The sequence below is a fragment of the Pseudorasbora parva genome, chromosome 13, assembly GCF_024679245.1.
Source record: "Pseudorasbora parva isolate DD20220531a chromosome 13, ASM2467924v1, whole genome shotgun sequence".
In the NCBI taxonomy this organism is placed as follows: domain Eukaryota; kingdom Metazoa; phylum Chordata; class Actinopteri; order Cypriniformes; family Gobionidae; genus Pseudorasbora; species Pseudorasbora parva.
This window is the reverse complement of record NC_090184.1, coordinates 13,950,431-13,961,456: the sequence shown is the minus strand read 5'-3', so window position 1 is coordinate 13,961,456 and position 11,026 is coordinate 13,950,431. Positions and strand designations below refer to the sequence as shown.

General features: G+C 38.2%; 1 protein-coding gene across 1 annotated transcript; it reads right to left on the bottom strand.

The window, feature by feature from the left end:
- Positions 1 to 6,752: 6,752 nt before the first annotated feature.
- LOC137038090 (E3 ubiquitin-protein ligase NEURL3-like) lies at positions 6,753 to 9,514 on the bottom strand. Its single transcript, XM_067412533.1, has 4 exons — positions 9,384 to 9,514; positions 7,987 to 8,484; positions 7,159 to 7,314; positions 6,753 to 7,069 (listed from the first exon to the last, which is right to left on the bottom strand). The coding sequence occupies exons 1-4, from the start codon at positions 9,400 to 9,402 to the stop codon at positions 6,900 to 6,902; spliced, it is 843 nt and encodes a 280-aa protein (XP_067268634.1). The 5' UTR covers positions 9,403 to 9,514; the 3' UTR covers positions 6,753 to 6,899.
- Positions 9,515 to 11,026: the final 1,512 nt, after the last annotated feature.

Here is an 11,026-nt window from a genome sequence, read left to right as displayed (position 1 = left end):
ATTGCTTGGTCAGATCGTTCTGTCATGACTGAATACAGGAAGCAAATGCAAGTAAGCTCATTTATTGTCAAAAGTAAAAAGAAGTAACAGACACAGATGACGTCGGGTGGCGCAGGGACTAAGACGGTCAACACACAGAATAGATGAGAAATGGTGAGTCGTTGTGATCAGGTGCAGGTGCAGGTGCAGTTGGAATCCAGAAAGAGCATAATCCACAGGAACACCGAGCAGGAACAAGAAGCACGAGACTGGAACGCCAAACAGGACCGGGAGACACACAGCACAGAAGACATCAACAACGATCTGACAATGGAGATGAGAAACGGATGAGTATATGTAGGTGAGAGTGATTAGCTGCAGCTGGTGCTGAAATAACGATCAGCTGAGCCTCTGATCAAACAATGAGTATCAGCCACGCCCACTCACACACACATAACAACACAGACATGAGACAAGCAGGAAACAATGCATTCATAAACCGTGACAATGGCAAGTTAATACAGTAAATATTGAAACGCAAACCTATTCCAAGGTAATGGTTATATGGTAACAATTGATGAAGCAAAATATTATGACTAGTCACAGCAGGTGAAGCAAATATTGTTGAGTATCTCCTAACAAGCTCACATGTTAAGGTCCGGGTAGATGGAAAACAAACAATCAGTTCTTGTAATCAATGTGTTGTATGCAGGAGAAGTGTGCAGAAAGAAAGATATGAGCGACTTTGACAAGGGCAGAATTGTTATGGTAAGGCGACTGGGTGAGAATATCTCTGAAACGACAAGGCTTGTGGATTGCTCTTGGTCAGCAGTGGTGAGAATTTACCAACAGCGGTCCAAGGAAGGACAAACTACAAACCAGTGACAGGGTGTTAGGCGCCCAAGGGTCATTGATGCATGAGAGCAGCAACGGCTATCCCCGTCTGGTCTGAACCAACAGAAGGTCTACTGTGGCACTGCTGCATATGGGACAGTGTATGCCATTTACCTGGGGGAGTGATGGGACCAGGATACACTGTGGGATGACGACAAGCTGGTGGAGCAACAGTGTGATACTCTGGCCAATGTTCCACTCCACACCATTCATGTGGACATAAATTTGACAGATGCCACCAACCTAAACATTTTTCCAGACCATGTACACCCCTTCATAACCATGTTGTTCCCTGGTAGATGTAGGCTCTCTCAGCAGGATAATGCACATTGCATACATTGTTTAGGAGTGGTTTTTGAGGAACATGATAGAGTTTAAGGTGTTACCATGGCCTTCAGATTCCCCAGCTCTCAATCCAACTGAGCATTCTAGACCAACAAGTTCAATTCACAGCAGCTGTACATCACAACTGACAGGACTAGAGCTCTGCTGCTTACATCTTGGTACCGGATACCACAGCACACCTTCAGGGGTCTAGTAATGCATCCGTGGTTCAGAGCCGTTTTGACAGCACATGGAGCACAAAACTCCTATTAGGTCACACAGTTTTGGCTCATATTGGCCTAAAAAAATTAGCATATTGTAATAAAGTTCATTATTTTCCATAATGTAAAGATAAAAATTAAACTTTCATATATTTTATATTCATTGCACACCAACTGAAATATTTCAGGTCTTTTATTGTTTTAATATTGATGATTTTGGCATAGAGCTCATGAAAACCCAATATTAGCGTATCATGAAAAGGTTCTCTAAACGAGCGATTAACCTAATCATCTGAATCAACTAATTAACTCTTAACACCTGCAAAAGATTCCTGAGGCTTTTAAAAACTCTCAGCTTGGTTCATTATTCAAAACCGCAATCATGGGTAAAGCCTAGTTCACACTGCCCGATTTTTGCCCCGATTTTGAGTCGCCGACAGGTTTTGCGAAATCGCCGACAAATGCCCGAGATCACAGGCAAATCGTTGCTCATGCACGCGAGTGACAATCACGCAGTGTGAATAATCAAAGACCCGATCAGAGAGAATCGCCGACGAGTCGCCGACGCCGGTGAGATATTTGGCATGCTAAATATCTGGACCTGTCGGCGATTCAAACTCCTGCTGTGTGAACAGCGTTCTGACTGAAAATTACACCGACAGCCAATGAGAGAGTGAGATACAGCAGCAGGACGTTCAGGGAGGAGTTATAGAGCAGAATATCAGTATTTTAATAGATATATTTACAATTCTATCAAACAGAAACAAAGCCCAAACATTTGCACATCCAGCCACAGCCGCAGCACATTACAAAATAGTTTATTTACCTCAAGCTGTCTTTGCAGAACACAATCCTGGCTCCCTCTGTCTCTCCAACAATTTCTTCCGGCATAATATTTTTTCTTTTTCTCCACAAATCAGCGCACATACAGTTTGGAGCAAACGTTGTGCAGTTTATCATTTTAAATAACGATTCAAACTCTTGCGCGAGAACTCCGGTCTGACGCACGTGTGATCTCGCGTTGTTTACTCGGCACATCGCACGTGTGTTTGGGAAACGTAGATTGCGCACCGGAGAGAGAGAGTTGTCGGCGATTCTTCCTCTTGTTCAGTCATGCAGTGTGAACTCCTCTGTCATCAAACCATCGTGCAGTGTGAACACAACAGTGACTGAATGATACCCCAGATAGTCATGCAGTGTGAATAGAGCAGTGACCCGACAAGTTTGAAAATCGTGCAGTCTGAACTAGGCTTAAGACTGCCGACCCGACACTGTCCAGAAGGCCGTCATTAACACCCTGAAGCGAGAGAGTAAGACACAGAAAGAAATTTCTGAACGAATAGGCTGTTCCCAGAGTACTGTATCAAGGTCTGTGGGAAGGAAAAAGTGTGGCAAAAAACGCTGCACAACGAGAAGAGGTGACCGGACCCTGAGGAAGATTGTGGAGAAGGACCGATTTCCAGACCTTGGGGGACCTGCGGAAGCAGTGGACTGAGTCTGGAGTAGAAACATCCAGAGCCACCGTGCACAGGCGTGTGCAGGAAATGGGCTACAGGTGCCGCATTCCACAGGTCAAGCCACTTTGGGCTACAGAGAAGCAGCACTGGACTGTTGCTCAGTGGTACAAAGTACTTTTTTCGGATGAAAGCAAATTTTGCATGACATTCGGAAATCAAGGTGCCAGAGTCTGGAGGAAGACTGGGGAGAAGGAAATGCCAAAATGCCTGAAGTCCAGTGTCAAGTACCCACAGTCAGTGATGGTCTGGGGTGCCATGTCAGCTGCTGGTGTTGGTCCACTGTGTTTTACCAAGGGCAGGGTCAATGCAGCTAGCTATCAGGAAATTTTGGAGCACTTCATGCTTCCATCTGCTGAAAAGCTTTATGGAGATGAAGATTAGGTTTTTCAGCACGACCTGGCACCTGCTCACAGTGCCAAAACCACTGGTAAATGGTTTACTGACCATGGTATTACTGTGCTCAATTGGCCTGCCAACTCTCCTGACCTGAACCCCATAGAGAATCTGTGAGATATTGTGAAGAGAAAGTTGAGAGACGCAAGACCCAACACTCTGGATGAGCTTAAGGCCGCTATCGAAGCATCCTAGGCCTCCATAACACCTCAGCAGTGCCACAGGCTGATCGCCTCCACGCCACGCCTCATTGAAGCAGTCATTTCTGCAAAAGGATTCCCGACCACGTATAGAGTTTATAACTGAACATAATTATTTGATGGTTGAATTTTTTTGTATTAAAAACTCTTTTATTGGTCGGATGAAATATGCTAATTTTTTGAGATAGGAATTTTGGGTTTTCATGAGCTGTATGCCAAAATCATCAGTATTAAAAAAATAAAAGACCTGAAATATTTCAGTTGGTGTGCAATGAATTTGAAAATTTAATTTTTATCATTACATTATGGAAAATAATGAACTTTATCACAATATGCTAATTTAGAAGGACCTATATATAAAATGGTAAATGGACTGCATTTATATAGCACTTTTAACAGACCCTATGGCCATCCAAAGCGCTTTACCTTTTTGCCTCACATTCACCCATTCATACACCTACGGCGATGTAGGGCGCCATCTAGCTCGTAGGGAGCAGCTGGGGTTGGATGTCTTGCTCATGGACACTTTGACACATGGACAGGTGGAACTGGGGATTGAACCACCAACCTTTCGGTTTGTAGACAACCTACATGAACCACTGTGCCACTGCCGCCCCAAATATATATACTGTGTATATTTATTTAATTTATTGTAAGACTTAATTTTTAGGAACACCAACGTTAACTCGTTAAAGCAAATATCTAATCAGCCAATCACACGGAAGCAACTCAATGCATTTAGGCATGTAGACATGCATTGCGTCCGAAACTGGAAAATGCTGCCTTTGGAGGATGCATTTCAAGGTAGGAAGGCATCAAGGCACGTCCAAAACTAATGTTAGCATCACTTCCTGCCTCCTGAGATACCTTCATCTGATTTTTGAAGACAGCACAGACGCATCCTTCGCTGCCTTTGATATCCCACAATCCTATGCGTTCTATTCTGTGACATTTGAGCTAGAAAAGAAAGATCTTGTCTGAAAGTTGCAGTTGCTGGTCAGCTTATGTGTAAATGTAAATGTTTGAGCAACGTTTTCCACCTTTGATGTCATTTACAGCGAGAAAATACTACTTTAGTAATTAGATATTCGCTCAGTTACCACCAACACTCTATTTTGTTGTAGATCATTAAACTGTTACGCTGCCTCGGAAGTCTGTCCGTAATCAGTTTCGTGAGGTGCCTTCGTGCTCAAACACTGCCCTACAGGTCATTGCCTGATAAGGCAGCGAAGCAAGGTTGACTAGGTTTTTGAACGCAGCCCTGCACTGAGCATCAGAATGGGGAAGAAAGGTGATTTAAGTGAATTTTCAACATGACATGGTTTTTGGTGTCAGACGGGCTGGTCTGAATATTTCAGAAACTGCTGATCTACTGGGATTTTCACGCACAACCATCTCTAGGGTTTACAGAGAATGGTCTGGAAAAGAGTGAGTTTCAGTTCTGTGGGCGAAAATACCTTGTTGATGCCGGAGGTCAGAGGAGAATGGCCAGACTGGTTCAAGCTGAAAGGCAACAACTTAAAATAACTACTCGTTAAAAAAGGTTAAGTAGAAGAGCATCTTCTGCACATCGAAGCAGATGGGCTGCAGCAGCAGAAGACACACTGGTGCTAAGCCTGTTAAGCTAAGAACAGAACAGAAACTAAGGCCACAATTTGCACAGCTCACCAAAAAAAGACCTCGCCTGGTCTGATGAGTCTTAACTCCGAGGACCCTGTAAAGGGTCGGGAATGACATCATACTCTTTATGCATCACTTCGGCATTTGTTTTACACAAAGTAATGTATTTACACTAAATTACTCTGGTACCATTTACGCCTGGATTTGACCTACCTAAATTGAAAAGCCTCCCATACACACATACAGTGGTATAAGTTCAAAATGTTTGTCATTTTACAGGAAACCTTTTGACGTTACATAAAACACTGCTAAAAGGGATAAACATGTAAGACATGTAACCCACTATTTTCTGGAATTTAGTTGAAACAGCTAAAACTGTCTGAAGGGTCCTAGAGCTCATAGGGCCTGAGTTACACACTTTCAAAAATGAATTTATAAAAATAATATTCATAAAGCGCCGACTTTTTTGGGGGGGGGGGGGATTACAGCTATAAACATATACTTACATGTTTATCACTTTTAGCAGTGTTTTATGTAACTTCAAATGGTTTCCTATCAAATGAAACCAAAATTTTGAACTTAGACCACTGTATGTATGTATGGGAGGCTTTTCAATTTGGGTTAGGCAAATCCAGGCGGAAATCCCAAAATATTGGTCTTGGAGTTTTAGTAGTTAATTTCTGCTGCAACATTCAGATGGTAGGGTCAGAATTTGAGGTAAATTCATGAAAGCATGGATACATCTGCCTTGTATCAACTCTTCAGGCTTTTAACACAAAAAAACTTAAGATTTGTTTAAACTCTCTTATGTATCAACCAGCCCTGATGCTATTTTGATTGGTTGAAATGTCATGTAAATATAAATGCTAAAAATATAAATGCTAACAAAGTAGATTTCTATTTTGTCATATTATATAATTTATATTAGGCCTATATCAAAACCAGCTTTGTCCTCATTAATTCAGTATTCCTCCATATTCAGTAAAATTCATAAGAAAACTATAGTGTGAACTTCTAGACTTTAATCTATAACAGTCAGCCCACATGCAAACAAACGAAACCAAATATAGCACTTTCTCTTATTAGTACACACTGCATTTCTCACGCCCAAATTCGTAATTCCTCATCCCCACCCTTCCTGACTCTTTTCAACTATTATTTTAAAGGGGAAAAGCTCACCCACTTCTAAATATAGACTTCTCCTGCTGGACTGAGCCTTATATTTTGAATGTATAACATCGTCGTAAAGGAGTTAAAATAAGTAGAATAATGGCTAATTAAAATGTTGTAAGTAACCGTTTCTTCTGTTGGAGTATTTGTTTTTCTGTACAATACTGACACCTGGCGGAAATGTTCAGTAGTGCAAGCGCTTTATATGCTTTGAGGTAAATAAATTAGCATAAAAGGTCAGTCCTACAAACTGTTTACATAAAATCCATTTAATACACAATTAAAAACATTGTTCATATTACATATATACATATTTACATTACATACATATTTACATTATAGCTTTAGACCATAATCAGATATTTTCATAAATATATGTTATTTCTAAATAAATAATCAGAATTCTACAATCATTTACAGAAGAGAAAGTGCAACTAAAGAGAAACGTTTTTTAAAAGCATTTGCACAGTGCAGTGATAGATTTGTACATCCCAACAGCAATTGTGAAATAAATTGTACAAAATACATTCAACAAACAGTCCACATGGCCCCTAGTTTAACTGGGATGAAAACACGTCACATCATGGCTGGAAGAAACTCAAGCACTGACGACACAGAGGGCATGTCCCAAACGTCGTGTAAACCCTCATGCCGCACGGACGACAAACACATTTATGACCGCAGCTTAAACGACAGTTTGCCACCTCACTGTAACACACCACACATTCTTCACAGTCTGGAGTTTCATGATCTGAGGGGAGAAGAGAAGAGGTTAGGAGGTGAAACTACATGTACTAACTAGACCATACAATGGCTGCCATGAGCTTATGTGATTCTTACCTGTGTTGTCAAGGTAATGGCTTCTCAGGTTTCTCTGTTCCAGCATGTTCATTTGTTCCTTGTTTCTTCTGAGCCTCTCTTTATCTTCGGCTTGTTTGATGTGTGTGAGAGCAGGACAGGACATTCTAGTGAAGATACAACATCTCTTTTTGGAACCTATAATGAAACCACAGACCATATACACTGTTAGGCAAAACTAACAAAATAATTATAAATTTTATATATATATATATATATATATATATATATATATATATATATATATATATATATAAAATTAGTATCTTAAGTGGATTAAAAATAATAATACTGTCAAATGCAGGTTATTGTAATATATATATATATATATATATATATATATATATATATATATATATATATATATATATATATATTATGTCAAAAATCAAGATATTAATTGTTTATTCTACTGTATGTTAATCTCAAATATAATGCAATTTACTAAAATGTAAATATTTTGAGATTATTTAAAAAAAAAGTAATAATATAATAAGGTGATTGTAAAAAAAAAAAATATATATATATATATATATATATATATATATATATACACAATCACATTCACCATTTTATATCATTATTATTTATATATTAATTGTTATTATTAGTAGTAGTATTATTCATTATTCTAATAATTATTAGATCATTATATATATATATATATATATATATATATATATATATATATATATATATATATATATATATATATATATATATATATATATATATATCAAAGGGTACAAAAAGCACTTTTTGTTTTCTTTTGCTAATAATGCTATCAGAGCAGATGATCAGAAGCCTCACCCAGCATCACCACTGAAGTGGTCTGTCCATAGACGTCAATCATCGCCCAGACGGGCCATGTGGGGTTCAGGGTGGTCTGCTCCGTGTGTGTTCTATCAGAACTCCATATGCGCAGACAGCCATTCTTCTTCAACCAGAACTGAATCTCTGAGCCAGGGCGACAGATGCCCTCGGGGACTACTACTGCCGCGAACAGTGGAGAGTTGGTCAGGTCTGGGATGGCCAGAGGGGGTAAAGTTGTGTGCTCGGGTAAAACATGAGTAAATCCGACCCGCAGTGCTCCGTGCCAACGTCGCTCGCTGTGCTCGACTCGCAGGCGCACCTTCTCCTCTATTTGCACCGGTCGCCCGCTGAACGTCAGGCCGTGACAGAATGACGACACGTCCCTGGTCACCCGACGACCACCTTCACTCAGCGTTATCAGCGGACCCTTCACGTCTGAGTGAAAGGAAATCGCTCTCAGGCTCCTTGGCGCGTGACACACGCATTTCACCGTATCTGGAAAATAAATAAAGGGTCATTATAGATTCATCTAAATAACCACGCGGTATATGTGGACATTCCTGCTATGATTCATGGGTCTTTTTTGCAACTGTGTTTGTTCGGGACTTTCCTGTAGGCTACGTCCGATTCGCGATTCTTTCTTGTGAGCAGAATCAACCGTTTCGAACGACTCATTCAAGGACCGGACTGAATTTAGATATAGTTCAGACACTTTTCTCATTCCTCTCAATGGCAAACGTGTCCTCCTAATTAACATTTACGACGACGAGACAGTTTTATCCATCAACACAGGGTTTAATCTTAGTCGAGAGATTACATTTTAATTCATTCAGTGATGTTTAATGTAAGCCAAATGCAATTAAAGGTTTGATTTAAATTAATCAACCTGAAGTGGGACACATTAAATTAAAATAATCATCCTTATTAAAGCTTAAAACGCAATGCATGTAATTTACAGCATCAAATAAGTCGTTTGAAATGAACTTTGCGCTTTGAAAAAGAACTGTTCAAAAGAACCGATTCGCTGAACTGACTCAATGTCGGCAACATCGCTTTATAGCCACTAGAGGCCGCCGCTGCTCACTGTCAAAATCACTGTTTTGGAAAGTTTCCTTCCACGCATCGCATTACACCACACGTTATCGAGCTCGGATTCACCAACGTTGCACTGCATATATTATAATTACATATTTTTGACGCATAATATAATTTACTGACATTTTTATTGTATACATTACTTTAATGTAATTTATTGGTTAACCTTCTTTAAAATTACATTTAGAAACTTGCTAATTTCAATTTTCAAATATCAACACAACTCTAATCTTGACATATTGCTTTTTCATTAAGAGATATTGTAGAAAAGTTACCATTTGCCTCTAGTGTCATCTTACCTTTATTTTTCTTTGTCATCCTGTTTTCTTAAGCTCTTGGTATCGTCAGTAGGACACATCAGTTTCTATATCTAAGCAGAAGGAGAATGTGTTGCTTTTTAAATGCATGTTTTGGTTTATAGCTAAACACGAGGATACCATTGGATGGGCGGGACTGGGGCGGAGTCTTGGAAAGTTCCTTTGAGGATGACTGAAGTGATAGCAATAACGGCTCGGAAAATTTTCGGTATTTAGTAGCCTAATCCATTCGTTTTTTGTACGTAATCTGGTGAGCAAAATAAATGATTTGGGTGTTTTTTATGCGCGTTTGGTCCTCAGACTCGGTATAACACGGAAAATACACTTTTCACACGTTTATTTATTTTGTCTACTAAAGTAGCGTATAGCCTACAGTTTGATTGGAAATGCATTTAATAAAGTGACATTTATTTGTATGTTTTCTACACGTCTTCTCACATTTAAAAAATAGTATATTTAGGCTAAATGGTATATAGACCTATTCAGTATAAATTATTTACTTTTGCCATTCAGCCATTTTAATTAATGTATAATTGAACATGTTTTCTAAAAAAAAAATCCTGGATCAGGGACATATTAGCTTGTGTTTTGCACTTTAATTGATTTAAATTTCAAGAGCTTTGCAAACCAATCAACAATATTCAAAAAACGCAGTAGTTATTATTTCACTTTCAATTTGAGTGTTTGAGTCAAAGTTACTATATTTTTATGATATCATTAACTCATTAAATCATTCACTCATCTTGTGATAACCACCACCACAACATATAACACAAGATAACACCTTCTTTGTTTGCTTGGTCTATGATTGTTTCAAACGGTCAATGTGGAAATGAATTAAATCTCTAAATGTATTTTCTGTTGCCATTTTTTAATTTTTATTAATCAGAGAATCCTGAAGAATGTATCACAGGTTACAAAAAAATCATATTAGAATGATTTCTGAAGGATCATGTGACACTAAAGCATGGAGTATATATATATATATATATATATATATATATATATATATATATATATATATATATATATATATATATATATATATATATATATACACACACACTACTGGTCAGTAATTTGGGGTCAGTCTTTTTTTTGTGGTTGGTATTATATTGATAAAAATTGATAGTAAATGAGATATATATTATTTGAAAATATGTTTTTATTTTGAATAAATGCAGTTATTTTGAACCTTTTATTCATCAAATATATTAGGCAGCAGAACTGTTTCCAACACTCATAATAAATCCGAATATTAGAATGATTTCTGGAGGATCATGTAGACTGGATGTCACATGTGACTCTGAAGACTGGAGTAACGATCCTGAAAATTCAGATTTGCATCACAGAAATAAAGGATTATTTAAAGTATAATAAATTGAAAACCAAATATTTTAAATTGTAATAACATTTCACAATATGTTTTTTAAAAAATCTGTATTTTGTGATGAAATAAACTACAGAAGAAACTTCTTTCAAAAACATTACAATTAATAATGTGTCCAAACTTTTGGCCTGTAAAGACCCTGTTACATTTTTCACTCTTTGCTATATGGCAGCCATTTGCTAAAATCATTAAAGTTCATTTTTTCTCATTAATAACACAGCACCCCATATTGACA

What these genes read in the sequence shown, in the direction of transcription:
- LOC137038090 (XM_067412533.1), bottom strand. An exon ending in CACTTCAGTGGTGATGCTGG is followed by an intron (nt 7,315 to 7,986) that starts GTGAGGCTTCTG and finishes GTTTCATTATAG; the next exon opens with GTTCCAAAAAGAGATGTTGT. An exon ending in CCATTACCTTGACAACACAG is followed by an intron (nt 7,070 to 7,158) that starts GTAAGAATCACA and finishes TTCTCCCCTCAG; the next exon opens with ATCATGAAACTCCAGACTGT.